The sequence below is a fragment of the Manis pentadactyla genome, chromosome 7 (assembly GCF_030020395.1).
Source record: "Manis pentadactyla isolate mManPen7 chromosome 7, mManPen7.hap1, whole genome shotgun sequence".
NCBI classification, from domain to species: domain Eukaryota; kingdom Metazoa; phylum Chordata; class Mammalia; order Pholidota; family Manidae; genus Manis; species Manis pentadactyla.
The window spans coordinates 96046286-96069813 of NC_080025.1; the positions used below are offsets into that span (position 1 = coordinate 96046286).

The 23528-nt window shown below is 38.1% G+C and overlaps 1 protein-coding gene across 2 annotated transcripts in view; it reads right to left on the reverse strand.

Moving 5' to 3' along the window:
* RAPGEF5 (Rap guanine nucleotide exchange factor 5) overlaps positions 1-23528 on the reverse strand; it is a 217906-nt gene that overhangs the window by 123724 nt on the left and 70654 nt on the right. For both annotated transcript variants that reach the window (XM_036877421.2, XM_036877411.2), the window contains exon 7: positions 12411-12459. In XM_036877421.2, coding sequence (XP_036733316.2) covers positions 12411-12459 — 49 coding nt within the window. The remainder of the gene's footprint in view (positions 1-12410; positions 12460-23528) is intronic.

Sequence of the window (23528 nt, forward strand, 5' to 3'; positions counted from 1 at the left end):
AGCAGGTGAGGGGCAGACTGAGGCACACACTCTATTTTTCCTGGGTTGTTCTTTCCCAGGATGGGAAGCCTGCAAAGAACTCAAGTTTCCACATGTCCTGGGGATAGTGGCCTACTGTCCCTTGACATGGGACATGTCAAGCTGACATGTCAAATGAAGCTGACATGTCAAATGAAGCTGACTGACCCTTGCAAAAGGCCAAAGGCTGGAGGGAGCAGGTAGCAGGGAAGCAGTGGGGTTTACAGCCCCAGCAAGAGGCAACGTGGGGCAGCAAGGCCAGGACGGCACAGACACCTCACCTAAACAAGGTGGGCCCAAATGCCACTGCCAACCAGAGGCAGCAGCGACTGGCATGGGCACTTCCACAGAGAACACCAAAGCACCCAGGGGCACTACGGGGCTCAGTGACCCTCACAGGTCAGGGACTGAGCAACCCAAAAAGGGAGATCTGAACTGGGCCCAGGCGAGAACAGCATCCTGAACAAACCATTCATCACAGCAGGAGTGTGCATCAGAAATAACTAAAATATTGCTCCCTGGAAGTAGGTGAGAGCTCAGGAAGACCACAGTACAGTTGTCAAAAATAAAGAACACACCATTTCTCATTTAAGTTTTAGAATACTGAACAATTCTGAGAATCTGTTATATTACCATTTTTGAGTATCAATGTAAGTGCTCTAATGGTTCCTAAAATAAAATAATCCCACAAGATTACCAGATAACAAAACCAAGTCAGAATATATATGGAAAGAAAGGTTTTGATCCAGCATTGGTTATCAGCCCAAACTATTTTCACATCCATGCAGATGGCACTGAGTCATACTTCCTCCCAAAGAAAAATACATGTATTTAAATTTTCATATAAAAAATAAGGCTATTTTATTTGTCTGTCTTCCTAAAATGCCAAGATAATGAAAAACTGCACTAGAGCAGGTTCCCAGGAAAATTCCCTTGGAGGGGCCTGAACCACTCAAATAAATGTGATCTTTTGATAAAACTATTTGGTTAGGGCTAACCCTGAAATTAGTTGACTCATGTAGGTCTAATGTTACCAGAATGAAGCAACTTAAAATACCTTGGATGTAGGTACAAATGCTAAGCCTGAATTTGGTAAGTGTGAGAGGACTGGAGGGTCTGAGGTGCCCACTGTTCCCGCCTACAGCCTAGGTGTGCTGCTCGACCAACATGAGGCCCGGTGAATGAATGTGCCCATTCCCTGACCAGACAAGATAGACAACCACTTCCAGGGGACACAGGCTGCGGGAGCAATACCTGATTCCCACTGTCAGCAAGAGAGGTTCTTGGCCAGAGCTCAACAATCTGCAATTGCCCTTGAAGCCCCTCATTTGAAGGGTGGAGAAAGTTGTTTTCTTAACTAATTCGTGATAAATTTGTGTTGGCTGTGTAAGCCCTCCTAGAGAAAAGAACTTGCCCTTAGCTCTACCTTTGGAAATATGATATAGAAATGACCTTTTAAATACATGAAAATAAAACTAAAAATCAAAGTGAAGAAACTATAAACACATAAAACTAAGATAGCAACTGTATATGTCATGCTTTGCTCCTGACGGCAGTTAGAGTGGAGGAAAACAGACAACATTTCTAAAAGCTGCCATCTGTCCCAAAGGACATAAAGATAACCTCAATCTCAAATTCCTCTGCCGTTTTTCTACCAGTAAACAATAACATGATAAGGTATAAACTTCCTCTGTTGATTTTAGTAGGTCTTACAGTGAATGCTTCATTTCTATTAAATGTTTGCTCCTTCAATAGATAGAAGTCAGCCACTTTCTGGCAAAAGAAGAACCAGACAAGCCCTTTAGTTCCACTGACTTGGGATCTGCCCACAATGTACAAGGATATGGCTTTGCTTCAGGTACATTTATTGGGAGCCAGGGTTAGATTCAGTTCCCCTTTCAACCAGTGCACACCACTCCTCCCAAAAATGTCTTCCTGTTAAGTTTAGTATAGAAGTTTTGGTGAGAATATTTGCTAATCCTTGAGTCTGCCCACTAAATAAAGCTTGATAATAATTCCCTGCCAATGCCATGAGAACTTTATAATTGTTATCATTCCCATAACAACTCTCTACTCGGGTAGAGAAAAAGTGGAAAGTTAGGCAATTCCAGTAAATGAGTTAGTAGCAAAAGTATAAATAACATTCTGATTCCCTTCCCCAGGCTTGATTCATTGGACCAGTATCCGTCATAAAACACCAGCCCACTCCCTGAGCTGCACACCACACTGATTTTGGAATGTGTCTGCCAAAGTGTGGCATCTAAATCACACTGGGGTGAAGAAAGCTGGTTAAAACTTCAGATAACAGGGCCTCCATCCAAACCCAGTAGGGGTGGGACAGGAATGAGCACTATGACAAGGGCTGCAAGTAGCTGCTCTGCAAACTGAATCTGAAGACCACTGCTTAAGAAAAAGTAAGTTTTATTTAGTTAAGGAAGGATTCTGCTGCTCAGAAAGAAACCTAGGATTATTCTTAAAAGTATCTATCTATCTCTGTTTCTTCATTTTCAAACAAAAACATTCATGTCAAAATGCACTGCTGAAGCTTAAGTTGCACAAGTCTTCGTTGAATCCAGGGTCAAAATTTCTATCACCGATCGCATTCCAAAAACCAATCTTAATCACTACATGCAAAATTAAAATGCAGTATTTTTATAACCTACCTAAAGAATGCAAATAGCTAGAACCAAGACTTGTTTACCCACTTACAAAGAAAGTGTCTGATTTAGAGATTCTCAAATGTTAAACACGTGTTACAGAAATGGAAAGAATGGTATATGAAGTGCATTTCACTTTTTCTTGTAACAGCATCACTTATTCTGGTAGAATTCGGCTGAATCACAGTGTACGCTTTCACCTGTGTTCATACACAATTGCATTCATGTCATTTTGTTTTACTCAGAACAGCTCCATTTTCATGGCTGTTTATACAATTAGACTTTTAATGTGATGAATGACGGACGATAGTGGGGTCATATGACCAAGACAAAGATTTCCCTTGATAGCTCTTAGTTGTCAATACAAATGACAGCAGAAAATGTTCCCTTTTCTGGGGGTGGGGGCGAGGGGGGCTCTCTAGTTTCACTGAGGAAACGGTCAGTGAAATCGAAGAAGTTTGGAAAGCAAATTAGATTATCAGCAGTTATTCTTATACTCTTACAGACTAGCCAGCAATGTGCAATGAGAGAGGGAAAACTGCCTGGCACTGGGCACTTAGGACGCTACCTGGAGGCCAGCAGGGCTCCTGAGCCAACGATCAAACCAGACCTCTTCCCTTTATAAAAAATGGAAACTGAGGCTGAAGGAGCCCAGTGATTTAACAGGATGAACACAGACCAGTGTGGGAGTCAAATAATTTGACTACATGTCCATTGCTGCTGGATTTTGGTAGGAGAGTGTGTTTATCAGACTGCAGATTTCGTAACTTTATAAAACCGGCATCTGCCAAGGATTCTTCTTAAGGCATATTTTAGCTCAAAAGAGAGATGAATGTGGCCGTTAACATAGCTTTCCATTTAATTATCTAATCATCTTCTCCTTGCAAGATTTCCTTAGATATTTTAATATTTATTATTTTAAATCATCTACAGATCGCTTTTGTTTTGTACCTTAAGGGTATATAGAGAGGCCACCACAGAATTATAAATTCTGAGAGTGGATTATAGATCAATCACCTCCCGACCCTCACCCATGCACCTCTCCAATGTAAACCTTTCTTCATACACAAAGAATTAGTCAGACTCAAGGCTGTAAGTGGCTGCACATCCTTTCAGGGCCCCTGGTAATTAGCATACTAGCCTCCAGAGCTGGCCTGCAGACACTGGGTGGCATATATCATATGTTCATCTGGGAAGCAGCTCCCACTCCCCAGAAGACAGAGAACAAAGGAGCTGGCAGGCCTCTGGGAGAAGCTGCCCAGTCAACAGTGTATTAAACACACCCATTAGTTGCCTCAATCAGCTAATCAGCTCAACAAATGCAAAACCTAAATCATTAAAGAAAGTGGCCCTGGTTATGCTGCTGGCTTCTGGTTTGGTGTCACTTCACTAACGCAGCAGGGTGGGAACAGGGTGGTTCCACAGAAAACAAAAACTGTCCACACTGGGGAGCTGGAACGGGATGGGATTCAATTTTTTATGAAAGTCGAGCCCTGATAGGAACTTTTTTCTGACAGGAAAGGGTACCAGAGAGACCTCTGTGTTTATGCTCTGGAATTTAAATCAATTTAAATATAAATTGCTCTCCTTTTCTGTCATTACAAGAAAGAAGTAAAATGTGGGTTTCAGATCTCTGGTGTGCAAATGGTCATTAACTTTCATTTGACCTTGGGTATAGAGCTAATATTGAATTTATGCACAGAGTACACTCATTATGCTCATCTAGTTTCCTCACAGAAAAATACATTCCCAGGAGCTGCCATGCTCTAAGCCATTTTTCAGTGCTCAAGTAGAAGTCTCGATTCTTCCTTTAATGCCACTCTACTGCCTTATACACACGTTCTCTGCTCCAAACCTCAGGAAACTGCTCCTCAAGGCTTGGCAACATTTATAAAATGTATGCAATAACAGGTGGAATCTGAATGATGTAAAATCATTATCCTGGACCACACAAGCCCAGAAAAACACCTGGTCCATGAGCCCGCCCATCCCTGGGGACAGGGGCCAACAGAGCTCCTTCCTGGTATCTGATTCTCTAAAACAGGGATAAGCTCCCAGGATAATTACTTTTATCTGTTGAGCCCTATAAGCATTACCTACTGCCACTGAGGTACCCTGCAGCATGCTTTTGAAAACAAAGGGCACAAAATCCTTGCATTCAGGAGTATATTCTGTTGTGGTTGTAATTATTCACCTCCTTAGCAAATCATTTTCAGTTATTATATTAATGGACATGACCATGTTGAAGAATCATCTTGCTTTGCTTTTTAATTTCCTAAATTCTAAATGATCCTTGGGTTAAAGGAGCCAATTCTGTATGCTCTGATACTCCTCAGATCTCTTGCTGTTCAGGAGCAATTGGGGCAAAGGCTATTTTCTTTTATAGTATGCCATTGAATGGTTATTTATCATTTCGACATAATAGTTCTAATTACAAAAGACAGTGTCACGGGATTTTTTTTTTAAAGGCAATTTTCTCTGTATCCCAGTGGGAGAGTTAGGAAAAATTTACAAAGCATGTGGTGCATGCATTTTCAATTGTTCCCGGGATTTACCGATGCTATTAGTTTCTTGATTGTAAGAATTTTAGACTTTCAAATATCCTTTAATTTTACACTGCATTCACAATTACTGCTTCAAGACTCATATTATTTTTATGCATTAAAAAAAATAGTAAGATACAACTTGTCAACAATTGAATTGATCTGAAAAGAACATGCCCTGGTGGAGATGGGATGTGAATGATCAAAATCTGTCAGCAAGCAGGGACAGAAGAACAGTCTCTGTAAGTGTCAGAACAAGGAGTTATTATAGCACCAGAGAAGGAGAGACATTTTACAAACTTCAACAATCAGCGTGGTGTTAGGCAAAGCTCTCTCTCCTAGGGAAAAACATCCTAGATCATCAATCAAACAAGAAGACCAGAATGTTGTGTTGATTATTTTAGGGGGAAACACTTGCTACTTCTTTCCTCTTGATTGACAAATGCTAAATAACACATTCAGTGAAGTTTTAAGACAATCACTACAGTTCTGTGCTGCCCGCAAATAAGAGTGATGGCCACTGGCCGGCACAGCATCCAGGAGGTAGCAAAAGAGAAGAAAAGGACAAAAAACAAGCCATGTGGAAATACCAGTTCTGAGAGAACAAGGTCTATCCTTTGAGGACAGGCTGTGAAAGACTTGGGAAAACTTAAGTGGTTAAAAATATCACTAAAAACTAAGCACAATATCTTAATTACTTAAAATACAGCCAACAGACTTCAGCCTCTATAAACTAGTATTTTTTAGCTCACATTATTAGAGCACTCAGAGATTAGATTTAAAAAAAACAAAACACTCAAGAGAAGATCCCTATAGCTTCTAGTTTAAACAGCATTCAAATTTTTCAATAAAAAATTATCACAGAAAACCAGAAAGGTAGGAAGAGTTTGAGATAGCAATAATTATACAAGCATGTGAGGCTGTCTTTGCTGGCCTTTAATTTTATTATTAATATTTACTTTAAAATCCCACTTTATCACGTATTCTCCTGAGCAATGTGTTTACAAAAGAATAAGAGTCAAGTCAAACATGGCACTACATTAAAAGAATCAGTCAACTCAGAATAGAAGTAAAAATTTAGAGGACCATGAAAGTCAGAGAAATTCCATAGGTTTAATGGTTATTTTTCTCTTTTAAATGTGCAGAAGGAAAAGCCTTATTCTCTGTTAAAAATAATCAGTCAATTTACTTCATTTTTCATGACAAAGTGACGTGAATATCTTCTCTTTGGAATTTTTCTGCCCTGAAGGAGAAAATGTCTTTTCAGTTTTGTCAGACCTCGAACATCACACCACAGCTTCCTGTCAACATTTGATTTCCCCCAATCTTACATTCTTACATTTACATATACATACACACACATATACATGTAAATACATGTGTGTGTATATGTGTGTACACTTAAGGGAAATTGGCTACCATTTCCTAAAAAGTAGTATTTATGACTAGATCTTCAAAGCTGAGAATTGAGCCAGACTTCCACGGTGATAAAAGACCCTCACCTCATCCAGCGGGGCTGCTGTGATCACCAGATGCAAGCGTTGCCTCCCTGAATGTGTTACCTGCATAGAGTTTAATGAGTGGCAAATAGCAGTAACCAGGTTGTTGAAATTACACATGCATTTGATTGCCTATTTAAGCTTAAACATAGGATTCAAAGATAACATAATCAACAAGAAGATCTATAAGGAGAGACGATTCAACTCCCACGTAAAACACTGGCTCCCCTATCATCCTTTCTAGCCTATTAAAAGTGTTTATAAAAAGCTAAAACTAAACACAACAGGTGAAACCACTTAATACTATTTTATGTTATATGTAGTTTAATATCCCGAAAGAAATAATAAAGTATCTTGGTACACAAATAACACTTTAACCTAAATCTCTGGCTTAATGTATCCTGGAAAGAGAAAAAAAAATGCAGCTATCTACTACTTGAAAAGTTTACATGTTTTACTGTGTTCTTTTCCATTTCAGGAACAACTGTGGAAAATGGGAATGCCTTTTCACACATCACAACTTTATTCTCATAATCTAGAAGGGAGGGGACAATGCATAGTTGTAAAAACCAGAGACTGGGCCTTAGAAATCCTGCGTTTGCATTCTAAAGGCAGCAGACATTCTAGCCTGAGTGACCTCAGGGATGATATTTCCTCTAAATCTTGAGACTGAGACAATCCAAACAGTTCCTCCTGAGGTGAGCCATTCCCCTTCTGCTGGTTTACTTTGAGGAGCCTCACCTGTCCTAGTGTCCCATGTAGGGCTGGCCTGCCCTCTGCCCCCGACGCTGGCCCCCTGTGCTCCCACTGCTCCAGAGTGGGCACTGCATCCTTCCAGGCAGGTCCCCACCAAGTCTCCTGTTGGGCCTACCAGGGCAGAGGTTCTCTCTTTCTGCTGATTAACTCCACAGGTTCTCTGAGCCAATAAATTCCCTTTGTGTTTTCAGTTTGTTTTTCTGTCAGCTGCACCTAACAGAGTCCTGAATGAAATATTCCCAAGGTTGTGACTCCATTAAGGACAATGAAAGTAAATAATAAAAATATTTATTGTTATAATTAAATATTAGAAGTAGAAGACATCTCCAACGCTACCAGATTCTACACCAGTCCCCTCGAAATACAAGCTGGAATCACTTTGTTAAGGCCACAATGATATTTAATGGCAAAAACAGAGCCTAGAATCTCTTCTTTCTTTTCCAAACGTTAATATCCTAGATACTTAGTTTTAAAGCACTCAACTAGCTACAGGCTAAGCAGAGAGAGTGAAATAAAAAACTGTCAAGGAGATTTACCAATATGAGATTTCTGGCTTTCCAGAAATAGAAACCTACAATGGCCTAAATTTCATATGATCTAAAGACAATGGGAACTAAAAGTGCTTTGGCTGTGTGGACTCACCGGAAAAGGGAAAAAACACATCTCAGCAAACTCTAATCAGCTAACATTAGCAGTAGAATAAGAAATTCAACAAAATATCTGTGCTAATATTTGTAAATATTGTGAAGCCTTAAAATGGTATTCACATTCACTAAGGTCAGCATTTTAGAGAAGAGAACTGTTTAAAGGCACATCCTAATGGCCTCTTAGAAAATTACAACGAAATGGATTTTTTATTAAGCCAGAGCCTTCAATCATTTATATAATCTATTGATTGGCAGTTACTTTTATTTCTGTTGTATGGTAAACTGAAACCAAAAACTTTTTCTTTATACTAATTCTTGTTTTAATAACCCTTTGCACTGAGACATAAATCTGGCATGACCACCTGAACCCGAATTAACAGTTTTACTGAAAGACATAAGATATTAAGCTAATCAATTCCTCTGCCAAGCCCAGATGTGCCAACTATCATTTTAATACTATTTTTATTAGATGTATACCAGGGTCTTTTTCTTCTTCCTTTAAAAAAACTTAAAATAGTTTTAAAAAAACAATAAGCACACAGAAAATACCATTCTGCAGCTGGAACTCTATTTAATTAAGGCTGCGCTTAATGTCTCTACATTTTATCACCTCCTAATTACACAGCAATGTTTTCCTTTTCAGACAGCCAGTGATTCAGTAATGTTTTTTATTTTTGAAACATATGTTGTGATTTAAAAACAGCAGGGGCCATATTTGTCCTTACTTACCATTATATTCTCATACCTGACACTGCCTGGCAAACAATAGGTGCCAAATTAGAATCTAGTGAAGAATTAATAAAAGCAATACCTACGACAGGCTCTTTTGTATCTTGCCATTGTTATCTTTCATCTACTTTCAATGTCAACTCAAGCAGTGAGAGTGTAGGTGAAACAGGTAGGTATCCCTAGTACTTTCATATCTGGATTCTTGAACATTGTAATTGACAACTTGTCAGTTATGTTTGTCCCTAGATTGCTTCCCAAATTTGTTGGGGTATGGGAGAGAAATGTTTTTGTTTTTCTCTAAAGCAATCTTGTTTACTCACATTGCTTTTCTAATAAAAAATATTATATTTAGTTAAAACCAAGGACAAAATAAGAATGCCAAATATCAATGCTATTAGTCAACCTTGTATTGCAGGTATAAAGGAGCCAATCTAAAAAGGCTACATACTATATAAATCGAGCTATATGACAGTCTGGAAAAGGCAAAACTATGGAGACAGTAAAAAGAGATGAGTGGTTGACAAGGGTAAGAAGGAGGAAAGAATGAACAGGTGGAGGACAGGGGACTCTGGGGCAGTGAGGATATTCTGTATGATACTATAATAATAGATACATATCATTAAATATTTGTCCAAATTCACAAAATGTACAGTCCTAACAGCAGACCCTAATGTAAATTAGGAACTTTGGGCAATAATGACTTGTCAGTGTAGGTTCATTGATTGTAATAAATGTGCCACTCTGAGATGCTGATTGTAGGGGAGGCTGTGTGTGCATGTATGTGCGCTGGGGGGAATAGCAGACAATAACTCTACTTAACTCTGCTTAATTTTTCTGCAAACCTAAAACTGCTCTAAAAAGCAAAGTATATTTTTTAAAAGTGTTGTAAAAGGCAAAGCCTTGAGAAACCATCACAGAATGAGAAGAGAACAACTAAAAAATAAGAGAGAGAAAGAGAAAATAGTTCATTTACAATAGTAACTAAAACCACAAGGTATCTAAAAATGTACCAAGCAAAAGCTGTGAGAGAGCAACATGAAGAATCCTTGTGGTGATGGAAATGTTCTGTATCAGTGTCAATATCCCGGTTGTGATATTGTCCTATAACTTTGTAAGATGTTATCTTTGGGGGAAACTGGGTTATTTCATGCAGCTACAAGTGAATCTGCAATTGTCTCAAAATCACACATATAAGATGATCCCACTTTTATAAGATATGCATTATCAGTATATAATAAAATAATATCTACACATTTTAGAGAAATGTCTGGAAACATTCAAGAGAAAAGTAATAGTCGTTATTTCTGTTAGTGAGATAATGGATGATTTTTCAATTTCTTCATACATTCATTTATCACCAATGTTTTCCAATAAGCATGCTGTACTATAATACAATAGTAAGGAAAAGCAGAACTATTTTTATTATGAAAAAGAGAAGTAACACATACTCATTGTATACATTTTTCCATTGAACATTTTATAATATTAATTTTCAAAAATCGTTTTAAAAGCCGTTAAACATTCTATTACACTGATCTATCCATTTCACCATTTTTCTGTTATGGGGGTTAAAGATTGTTTTTATTTTATTATTGTAAAAAAAGTGTAATAGATTCCTTCCACCTGAATCTTCACATGCATCTCGAATCTTCACATGCATCTCTGATTATGCCCTATAACTGGACCTGTAGTTGTGGATTTACTGAATTATAGAATTAGGGATACTGGCATGCAATGAAAAATTGCTTTCCAGAAAAGCTACAGCTTGATGTCCCCATCATTAACATATGTGTGAAAGACCATCTCCACTCTGTCTCTGAGAAGCTGCCGAAGTTGTGTTCACATTCCAAGCTGCACAAATCAAGTAAGGAAAACAGACACACTAATTTACATCAAGGCTTAATAAAATGACTTCACACACCAATCTTAACTTTGTACAATCTAGGAGTATATGTCTTGCTTACCCTTCTTCATTTTCCTTCACCTTCAGAAGGGTGACTTAGCCTGACATCCAAAACCTACCTTGTTTTGCCCTGTTCACTTGGCTCCCGCCACTCTCCCCTCCTCGCTGATCTTCTAATGCATTCCACACTCTCTTGCTCAGCTGCTCTTGTCTGGATGTCCACAAGGCTCATCTCCACATTGACTCTAGCTCTTTGCTCAAATGTTCAATTCAGAAGTCTTCCCATATCGCTCTGTGCAAATTAACAACTCCTTCTCCAGCTCTCCTGTCTATATTTATTTGTTCTGTTTTTCTCCAGCAATGACACACTATAAGTTTTTTATCATTTCCATAATTTGCTCTGAAAATTAAAAAACCCAAATCCTATCCTCCAAGGCACTGCCTTCCCAACTTGTGTAACCTGTAAGTTCTATCTCCTTCTGACTTTGGGAACCAAGATCAACTCTAACATAACTCAGGTCTAAGCCCTCATGCCCTCCCTTCTACAACCTTTATATTGACATTCTTTTCCAGCTTGGCCTCCATTTATGCAAATATCCAAACCTAATGCCAGTCCCTGGGGAGCCCTATTCATGCCATCCTCTCTGTTCAATACACTGTGAGTCAAGATTGCTGTTCTTTGCATCCTCTTCTTTCCCTTACAGCACCTAGTCTTTGTGTCCTCCACATCAGCCAAATCAACAAAGTATAAGTACAGTAAGCTAATTCATACTAAAGGAAATTTGGTTCAAAAAGTAACTGAGACAAAAGCAAATTCCTTTCTTTCTAACTGGAAAAACGAAGCTGTAAAAATATATGGCCTGTGCCTGTAAGACATATCTGTTCCATTTATTTCTTCATATTTGTCACCTCTTTGATTTTGTCATAGTCCTTCTGCCTAAAACATCTTATTCCAGTTTAACATTATCCAAGAAGCATCTCCCTTCTGTTTGTCATTGCATTCAGCACTGACCTCCCTTTGAAGAGCAAAGGATGCCTCCACCTGACACTCCTCTCTAAGCAAGTGTCGTTCTACCTCAGTGAGTCTCCATTTCAGACTGAATTTCAGCAGAGTATGGCTTTCTCTCCTGAAAATGTATTTGAAAGCTGCCGTTTCCTTTCCACATTTCACTTTCACAGATTGTTTCCTACAAGTATCAGGAACCCAACCCAAGCAATCAGTCCTATGTAAAATGCTTGTTAAATGTCATTACACAATTATTTTTAGAAGAAACTACTTTGAAATAAAAAAGAAATCATCGAAAAAAAACCACCTTTATGTTATGTTTTTTATTTTCCTCTGTCATTATGATAGGTTTGCTTTCTTTTTTTGGACACTTATGACTTTTTTCATGGTTGGTTGCAGTAGATTACGAACATGTTTTTAATTTTTAATTTCATTTTCCCTTCAAATTAAAGCTAGGCAGTGAAATTTTAAAGAGCTATATATAACATCCTTTGCTATTTTGACGGTAGGATATATGATTTTAAAAACAGTGGTAGTAGTTTTCTGCATTCTATACCAAAACTTCCTGCTACCCTCAGCTGCTCACCACCATATATATGAAATATCCCCAAAGAATTAGGACCTTCGTCCAGCCCCACGAATGACTACTCACCAGACTTCCTTGCTTTCAAAGCAATAACAGCTGCTAGCTCTCTCTGCACCTAATAAAATATTACAGGAAAAATCAAATTAGAATGAGACAAATGCAGCCATCAAAAGCATTACTTTATTTTTAGATGTGCAACCAAAAGTAAGAGCTACTGCAATGAAAGCTAAGTTTGCTGCCACTTTTTTGTTTTTGTTTGTTTTTAGTAACATGGAAAATCTCTGCATAGAAATTTCAAGCCAAAAATCTGGAACAGTTACTTAAAACAGAAATTAGTTGCCAGAAAGTATACATTGCAAACATTGGTATTTTTGCCATGATGATGGGAAGAAACTCAAAAATATAATTATAAAACATTCAGAAATAATACAAATAACAAATTAGTAAGACAGGCAAGATACCTTGGCCAAGATATTATATATTACTTATCCCTCAAAGATTTTATTTAGAAAATGTTTATATAGAAATTCTAGAAAAAAATTAGGCAATTCTGGCTTAATTGGACCTTGATTGGACCTCTGCTCAAACACAGTAAATGTTCACTTGAAGTCACAGGTTTACAGCAACCATTTCAGAAAACATGCCACACAACAGAATGTGCTGTTGACTCAAGGGTAGGTGAAATGGGAATAGAAAAGACAACCTTTAGAATCGTAAGTGCCTTAAACACCACTTAGTTGCCCAGATTTTTGCTTGCTCGCTTTCTCTCTACACCACACACTTTGACTGCTTAAATCCTTTCTTTAAAGCATTCTCAAGAGGTATATAAAACCAAGACAAAAAGGATAACCACAGTCACTTTCAAAGATAAAATGAAACAAAAAAAAAGATAACATTAGGATAATCTTTGGGAAATCTATGCTCAGTAGCAATAGAAATTCCATAATGAGGAAATTCACTCCTCTTCAGGACACAATCATTTAAGCTTAAAAGTGTATGTGTTCAGATGTTTGGAGGTGGTAACAGTGCTGAGTTTGGAAGGGTCTTACAGCTTAATAAACTGATCAAGCAAAAACACAAACTAAGTTAAGATCCCACTATACGCTCCTACAGCACCTTCACAGCACTTCTGTTTTACTTTTTAAGCACGTGAGTGATCATTTAATCATTTTCAATTGTATGACTAATGCCTGTCTTTCCGGATGGAAGCTCCATGGAGGCAGGACCTGTTTGTCTTTTTATGGTGTTAATCAGGGCAATCAACACTCATTCATTGACCTTCCATACTACAGGGGCACACAGGAAACTTCACAAGAACATAGAGAGGACCTGGGGGAGGGAAAAAGCTGCCTGAAAGAAGGCAATGAAAATCAAGAGAGCATTCCCCACTAATAAGCTACTCTTGGCAGGAATCTACAGAACATATTAGAAGGACTCAAGGCCTCCTTTGCAAACAATTGTTAGGTTCATATTGAAAACTAAAACTATGATCAACTGCAGAAACTAGAATTTTCCTTAAGTTCTAATAAGGGACCTGGCATTGAAAAAGAAATACCATACTCCAGCACCCGTCAAGCCTTCAGATGACTGAGATCCTGGCCTGCATACTGACAAAAACTTCCTGAGACCCTCTGCAAAAACCATCCAGCTATGAGATGCTCCTGAATGCCTGACATACCAGAACTGTTTGAGATAATAAATTATGTGTTGCATGAAATTTGGGGGTAGCCTATTATGCTAAAGAGTATTTTATAAGACAATGAATACTTCTCTACTTTATCTACTCGTGTTGTTGGCTAATTTTAGTTTCTCTCATGTGATTGACATGATACCCCCTTCTCAGATCAGGCTTGAGAACTGTGTACATGTGGAGCCAAGAAACACGTTCTGATATTGGTCATTGTTTTTGTTTTCAGCACCCAGTGCAGGTGCTGAGCCACTGTGTAAGTAATCAAAGGCAATACATTCTTCTTAATCTAACGTTCTACCTTGGCCTTCCCTATCACAACCCTGCCCTACCATGATCTGAAACCCTTGGTGCTAGAGGTATTTCAGAATTCAAAATTCTACACATTTAGAAAGTTACCATACCTATACCACACCTCAGCAAGGTAGGAGGCAACAAGTTGTTAGAAATCAGGCATATTAATATTTCTGCAATGAAATGTATGATTATTCATACCAAATGAGATAAAGGAAGACTATGAAACATCTCAGGTTTTCCACTAAATATGTTAGATTTTTGTCACCGAGTCATGAAAAATTTGTTTTTCAGAGCTTTGATATTTCAGAACCGAATAATGGAATGTCAACCTCTACTACCTGTGCACTAAAAGTTTCCTTTCCTTTCCTTTTCATCTTTCCTCTTGTCAAATAGCTGTGTAGTCACTACTTTTAGTCTAATAAGAAATGCTTTCCTTAAATAGCTTGGATTTTCACCTATTTTGGCAGTTCTCAAACCTGACTGCACATTAGAATCCCTCAGGGAGCTCTCAACAACAACTGATACTTGGGCCCCAACTATATCAGAATCTCTGGAGGAGAGGTCTGGGCATCAGTATTTGCTTCTGCTGTTGTTTCAAAAGTCCCTAACTGATTCTAGTTTGTACCCAGAGTCCAGAATCACTGTTTTCTATTCACTAAGATTTCTTAGTTTCCCCAAGACTCAGCCTTTTAATCTTATAATCATTTCAACTGACAATCTTTATTTTTTATTTTCTCTTCTAATTTAATTCACTTGTAAAGGAAAATGGCCTTCACTGTGTTTTAGGTGTAAAATTATGCTGTGATCCAATCAAATGATAAGATTCAATTACTACTTCGGCAGTTTGACAATCTGCTCAAGTACAAGGAAAATTGCAAGGATGCTTATAAAAAGCTTAAACTTTAAAATGTAGCTTAGTCAAAATAAAAAGTTCTATGTAATTCAAAACTCATCTGTAGCTTAGGATATATTTGCTCTTGTGAATATCTAAACAGAGGATAATTAAGGGACTGACAAAACATATCTCAAATTTTTCCCTTTCCCCTGGATACCCATCAGACACATGTTACGTTTTGGTTTTCTATCTTCAATAACTAGCAGGGCTGTTCACAAAACAGCTCTGAAATTCAACAAAAGTAAGAGTCAGTCTTATTTCTAGCATTTTGTCTTGTTTCTCTCTGGCACTTCAATGGTGCCTTCAGCCTCAGAATCTCATGTTCACAGAGCTGTTCTGCATCAATGCCAAGATACAAGAAGCAACAGAAAATGTCAAATGCAAACTCAGAATGTCAGGGAGCATCTCTGTGGGAAAGGTTATCTGAGAAGATGAGCAGACTTCCTGGAGGAAGAGGCCCTTGAAAACAAAGCGAAAAGCTGGAGAGAATGAAGGTCGTTTGGGAAGGGCAGATCAACAGTGGCTAAAAGTCTTAGTTAACCAGAGGGTTGTCCTTACAACAATTTTGAATAAATCACAAATTCAAAAATTTCCTAAAACACAAAACTTATTTTCTCAATTTCCTAAATTAAATGCAAAGAGAAACATCCAATACTCTTCCCTGTTTTATTCCCAAGTATATTCACTTTTAAACCACTATGAAATCTTAAGGCAGTAAGGGTTTTAAGAATTCTAGAAAAAAAAAATATGCTTCTTAAAGTAAATGCACTTTTAGATAAGACACAAACTGAGCAGTGATGATGACTAGACTTTTGCCCTATGAAAAAAATACCTGTGAGCTAAGTAACAATCTTCTTTGTTCCTCACAGGACTGTTATTCTATTTCCAAGTTTGTTATTTTGTTCTGAAGAGCTAATATTGCCACAAATCTGACATATGGATAATCTTGTGATTACCTGTTACTAGAAAACCAATAATTAGAAACCAATAATTAGAAAAGTAAGAAAGTTATTTATACATCTGTCTACACACTCCTGCTCTCCTCCTAATAGTTTAATAAACAGTTGTTTTTGCAGTAATTACTGTCACCCATCACAGATGTGTGTGTTAAGCATGCTCGAATCATAAAATACGCTTATGATTACTCTATTTAAGACTATTAGGGATATTTTTTAAATCTCTTTACAGACTTTTTGTTGAATATATATAGACATGCCTAATCATTTTATTGTAACTTATGTGATACGAATAGAGAAGTGGCCTGAAAGTAACAAAATGAACTGTAATAAAGCCCTATACTTAGGCTTTCAAGTCTGTTACATGTATATACATCTACCTTTGACAGAGGTTCATATTTAAAAGATCTGATCATTTTTAAATGATCCCAAGCATGTATAAACTAACAATGGAAATGAAATTACTTGAATGGATACAATGTTTGTAAAAATATTACTAGAAGGATGACATTCAGGTCACAAAAAAATGATGGACTCCAGAAGGATTAAGGCCTGGATTGTATCTGGTTCAGAACTGTCTGTTCAGGTTCACTGTCAGAGCAGATGGCACCCACGGGAGGACAACGAGGGCAAAGCCCCCATCTCGAGGCTGGATGTGAGGGATGCAGCAGTCTGCACGTACCATCTTCTTTCTGCAAGGTTTGTTACTCATTCTCTTCTGAACCCCTGGAATCCACAACACCACATGCTTTTCAGTATTCCTTTACCCCTCTGACTGCTACTTCTCTTTTCCTGAGGCTGTCCTTTTCCTGTATCTTTAAATTTTGATGATCCTTGGGTGATCTGTCCTCAGCTCTCCTGACCGACATCTTTCTGTTCATTCTCCCTAGGTAATCCCATTTATTCACAAGGCTTCAGTTATATCTCCATGGCCTTAGGAGCCCCATATCCATCCACCTCCCAGTCCTCAATACGCCACTATAGCTCAAACTCAACATTGTCAAGTGTGAAATCATTTCTTACCAGTTCTCCCTGCCCCCATAAATCAACTCCATGCCCCACATACCCAGTCAGTGAATGGTACTGCCATGCACCCCGCATCTCAAGCCAAGAAATGCAGTACCCCTGATTTAGCTCAGCCCATTATTTCTCACTCACACTGTGTCTCCAGTTGACCTCTCTTCATACCACATCATTCTTTACTCTACAGCAAGACTAATCATCCCAAGTTGTAAATTTTATGATATTACATCTCTGGCTAAAAAACTTCAAATATTTCACCAAGACATCACGACACAGTCCAGTGTCTAACACTGCATATATATAGTATTATTCTGATCTGACTTTCAATATGATCTCTATCTCCAGTCCTCCTCTCAAAATCCATGTTTACCAAAAAAAATCAATGCAGCAGCCTTACTAAAATAGAACACTTGCAATTCTCTGAATGGGCCATGCTCTTTCTTTGATCTGGGTCTTTCCACATGTTCTTCTCTCTGGCTGGAATGCCTCTCCACCTCCCCACTTTGTCTGGCTGGCACTTACTTCATGCCCCAACTTAGTTACTATCTACTCTTGAGTGCCACCCACCTTCCCTGATGGCGTAAAGTCCTCCCTGTTTATACTACAATATCACTAACCTGTACCTCAGCAATAACATTGTCACAGACTAGTGAAATCTCCTCTTTAGCAGGGTCTCCAGTAGTAGATTATGAGCCCACTGATATCGACTCCTCTATTCACCATTCTGACCCTGGTTCTGGTACCACTCCTGGTTCATATACTTGTGATCAAGAATAAAGATGAAGTGTATTTGTAGTTGCTGCTGAGCAGAGAAGACTTGAGGGAACATGATCATTAGTTTCAAATATTTGAAAGGCTGAAGGTAAAATTCAGACCCATGGAGAGAAGTTGCAAAAACGCTTGTTTTAGCTCTAAGAACTTTCATACAGTCAGAGCTGCCCATAGCAGACATGGTCTGCTACATGAGGCTCAGCAGAAGATGCTTTACACAGGAAAGTAAATACCAGAAACACCCACACCAAGGGACTGTTCTAGAGATGTGTTTGATGAGTACCTCACTTACAAATCATTCACTGATCAAAGCAAGGAGCCTGGGCCTCTGGTGGGTGGTGGTATCTGTCAGTCTGCAGCTGAACAGTCAGTGATGCTGTAGCATCTAATCCACCCAACAGAGATAGAGGTGCTGCAAATCTTAACAAAACAGATAAAAATAACTGTCAGAGGCCATTTTTTGTGAAAATCTTGCAAATTTCATGGCACAAAGAACAGGAGAAGTTACAGATGTGCTGGTTGAAAGAAATGTGAAAAGGGCAAGCTAACGACACTGACATCTTCTCAGAAGAGTGGGTATGTGCGCAAAATCCTCCCTGTCTACACTCCAATATCAGTTTCCATTTTAGCCTTCAAAGCTGCTCGCACTACTAATCAGTGATTTCCTGCAAATCCTAACTGCTCATCAATATCAATTTCTTAACAAATAAAACCTTTAACATATATGAAATGTTATTTTAAGGAAACAAGTATATATTGGATATTCCGACTTTTGCTATAATAATGAAATAAAACATTGATTATGTTTACATCATTAAATTTTCTATTTTAATGTCTCAAGTTACTTTTTCTATTTTTTTGATAAGCCCAGAGTATTTTCGATCTATAGCACATTTAAATGACCTTTCAAATGGCTTTACATGATATGGTTTATTTAACAAAGTTAAACAAAGTTAACATAATATAATTTACAGACTTCATGTCTTAACATGCCTTTTATTCCATATTACATGTCATTCCTTATGTGATAAAATGTCTTTTCTCAATAATTGTGCTTTTTGGAGGTAAGGTTCTAAACTGCAGTGACAGCATAACTATAACACCAGTTATGTCTCAGGCATTGTAGGGATTTCTATGGTAGGGCCTCCTATCTGTAGGAGTAGATTTCTGTAGAACCTTGTAGGAATATTACATTATAAACCAGATCAACAACCATTTCCAACCAGAAGTTCTATTTGTAAAAATTGTAAAAAACATGTAAGGGCTTCCTCGAAGTACAAGATTCAGAGCTCAAGATTCAAAAGCCTAAAACAGGAGAAGGAAATCATTTATTTAATGCCAACTTTGAGAGAAGTCCTAGGATTCCAGTTGGTGGGATGAGTCAAATTCCTCTACCTCCCGGGACTGTCATGAGAATTAAATGAGTTAATACCTAACACATCTGGAACAATCCCTGCCACAGACTAAGTGCTATCTGAGTGTTAGATATCATTATCATCATCATCATCATCACATTATTATTATTATAATTAACAGAGTTAAGCCTAACAGTAAGTTATAATAGAATTAAATACCTAGGCCCTAGTTATTTCAATACTTCATATGTTTAAGACCCTTCTTCCCATCTAAATTATAAACTCCTTGACAACCGGTATTGCTTCTTCTTATTATAGTCTACTTACCTAGTCCCCTCCACCGCAATTAACATATAAGGGATGGGTATATTTCATAAAAGTATTGTGAATAGTGTTTAAAGTGCTTGTACTTTCCAATTTTACTTTAAAAATAAACTTTTAGGTTTCCACAGATTTCTGAAGCTTTTATAAATGTGTGATGGAAAGTTTTAGAAATTCACTTTGAAACTTCAGTGGTATCAATCAACTTAACTAGTGTGACCTTATAGCTTTTGACATTTGAAAAGTTAGCTGCTATTTTATGAATCAAGGGATTGTATACAACAAGGAATGTGTATTAATTTTCTATTTCTGCCATTGCAAATTACCACCCATTTATTGGCTTAAAAGGACATCCATTCATCATGTCATATTTCTACAGGTCAGAAGTCCAGGTACACTGTGGCTCAACTGGATCCTCTGCTCAGAGATTCACAAGACCACAATCAAGGCAGGGGCAGGGCTGCAATCCTTACTGGAGGCTCTGTGGAGAAAATGCTTCTAAGTTCATTCAGGTACCTGGCAGAATCTAATCCTTGTATCTTTAGAACTGAGGCACCTGTCTCCTTGCTGGAACCTGGCAGCCTGCCCTGAGCCCCTCGAGGCCTTGCTCCAGTCCGTGCACATGGGCTCCTCCTTCTCAGGGCCAGGAATGCTGTGTTGAATCCTTCTTACACTTGGAATTTTTTCTCACCTCCTTCTGCCATTTTTCCTTGACTCTTGCCAGAGCAAGTTCTTTGCTTTTCAGGCCTCATGTGAATAGACTGCGTCCATGCAGCCAGGTCTGCAGCCTTACTTACATCTGAAAAGTACCTTCTCTGTGTAATGTAGTATTTGGAGGTGTCAAGTAATGTATTCATCTTTGGAGGACAGGACCATCCTATCTACTATTTAGAGAATACTAACAGAGATCTGCCCAGCATTCCTGAAAATCTATCCCTCAACACCTTTTTAGGAAATTATAGTAACTTGTTAACAGTCTAGTTCTGGAACATAATTAACCTGCTATAAAATCAGAGCATACCTCTGATTTCATACAATGGAACCAGAAGACCTGATAACCAGTCTGCATAAATTTCTAAATAGCTAAATCATAAAGCCATGTTTACCAGTATTCCTAACAGGTCAAAAATTAAAATGCTATTTAACATAATTTTATAGGTCTCATTTCATAAAATTCTTCAAATAAGAAGAGACTTCTATAACCAAGTCTCAATTCCAACCTGCTGAGAACTATTCAGTAACTATGAAGTATTTAAGTGAAGATAATGTGGAAAATTGGTTTTTGAGCCCTAAATTTTTATTTTCAATTAATGCAGACTCTTAATTAATACTTCTTGTCTCAAACACATCATCTCTCCAACGTGAATGATAATGTACCCCACCATGTGAGATGGAAATGCAGCAGTGCATGTAAGGCATTAGTAGGAAGCCCACCCAAGGTGGGACCTCAGCAAATGCCAGTCATTCTTAGCCTCCTGTCCATTTCTTACTTGGTCTTCTTAAATCAACAGCAGACAAATTAACATCTGCAAGGAAGTTTCTTCAATAATTTTCCCACAAAGAGGTTCATCTCTGTGTTGTTTATAAGAGCAAAACATAGAAAATAACCGCCATGTTTACAAGCAGGGGATAATGATAAATCCATGAATGGTACACTCTGGAACCACTATAAAGGCTACAGGAGGTACTTTAAGCACTGAAAACATACTCAATGAAAAGTACAGACCACAAAATAAAAAGGTCATTTTTTTTGTTAAAAAATAGACACGTGAGAAAAATATCCTAGAAAATAGTAAATACTAAAGTGTTAATAATGAGCTATTTCTGGATGGTTTCATTATGGGCATTTTTTAATATTCTGGAGTTATTAAAATTGTAAAGTCTTTATGTTCAAGTTAAATAATCCAAGTGTCAAATAAAAATAAAGAAAACTGCAAAGTATAATCCACAGTAATGACAGCTCACCACCAAGTCAAGAAAGTTGAATGAAATATTTCTATTCCTTGTCAATTAAAAGTGTCTACACTTGCTATGTGTATTGCATAACAAAGTAGTTTTCTTCATCTTGGGAAGAGATAATAAATGTGTATATATCCACCCCACCACACACACATACACACACTCTCTTCTATTCACAGATATGTTTTGTTCTTGAGTGGGTTCTACACACTCACACCCTTCTGAACAGATGCTTGACACATGTCCCCCCATTGCACTCGTTTTAGTAGGCATAACAACCTGTATCATGCTGCTCACCAGAACCGAATTCCCAAGACTAGAGTTTAACTAGCTCACCACATAATTGGGGTAGGTGCAGATAATTATTTGGAAATAGACATGATGACAGTAATTACTTTTTAAAAAACTGTGCATGTGTACATCTGTATCTTTGGGTATTTGGGGATCTATTCCCAGGAAGAAGAAAATCATTTGATGTACAATAGGCATAGAACATAAAAGCTTTTTTTTTTTTTTATTGACAAAGGATAGAAATACGCCATTCAGCCACCTGTTTGGGAATGAACAGCTGTGAGTTTGTGAAGGTCACTGGGAGATCCTATTTGTGGGAAACTGAAGGAGCTTTAACCAGCTCTCCGAGTGTCCTGGAACCTCCAAGTGTCCACAGCCTGAGGCCCCTTGGGCACTGATGAGGGCAGCTCTAAAAACAATGAGGGAAGGTGCCGACAAGCCCCATGGCTCCTCATGGACAACAAGAACAGGGAATACTGTGCCAGACATGTGCTGCAATTCCACTGGTGCTTTTAAAACGATTCTTGAAACCAGATTTGCTTTCTAGAGCCTTACTAGATACTTTCTCTCAAAATTCAGTCTGCCTGGCCGTTTTCTAAATCACACAGCAGCTCTTAAGCCCCTGGAAGATTTGAAGCCAGGCTAAGGATTCTAGGTAGGATTTTTACGTTCCTTACAGATAAGAAATGTAAGTAACAAGACGTTCATGATCCTGTGGCAGCCAGACAGAAAGTTAGTCATTCTCTGGGGGATTGACTTACTTTTCTTCTCTGAATTAACATGCTCACTCAGGTCTGTGATAGACTAAGAAAAGGGAGATTAACTACATTCCATCTCTCTCCATTCTCTAGAAAGGAAGATGAGGATAACCAGGAAAATGGGTGAGTGGAAACTAGTATTTTAGAGTTTTAAAAAACACATTTCTTAACGTGGTAAAAACTCATCACTGCATTGTGCTCATCATGTACTGAATGTGACAGATTCTCCCACTTTCACCAACCCAAGATTATTTCTAGACCATGCTAACTTGGCCTAGAATCTGTTAAGTAAGACTAAGTTTTAACTTTTTAAAGACTCATCAAACCCAAATCCCATGCTATTTTTGCTTCAGAAACCAGTACCAATTTTGCAAGTTTCCATTTACAAAAGCCGCTGCTGTTATCTCCAGATACTACTTCTCAAAAAGGAATCTTCTCCAATGTATCAACGTCACTTGCAGGTTCATCAAGAAGGACAAATTAAAGGAATCTTAGCCACTTTATATGCTTCTTGAACCATAAAGGGAATAAACAGAGTCCTGTGTAAGACACATCCTTTAAGAACAGGACTGACACTTCAGGTGAAAGATTAGACATGCAAAGGAGGGGAGTTTTAAATGAATGAAAGCAACATATGACAACAGGCAACAGACGAGAGAGCTGACAAGACTGAGTATCTTAAAGAGTTTGTATCTCCGAGTTTCACAGCATCCTCACTCAGTGATACAGGACAATTGGTTTCATTAGGACTAGCTCCTTGTGCCTCTGTAACACGTATTTCCCAAGAGAACTCTCTCTAAGGAAAAGATAACTTGGGAGATGAATCAAAGGCCCAAGTTAAGTGCAGACCTTAGTTAATTAGAGTAAAATC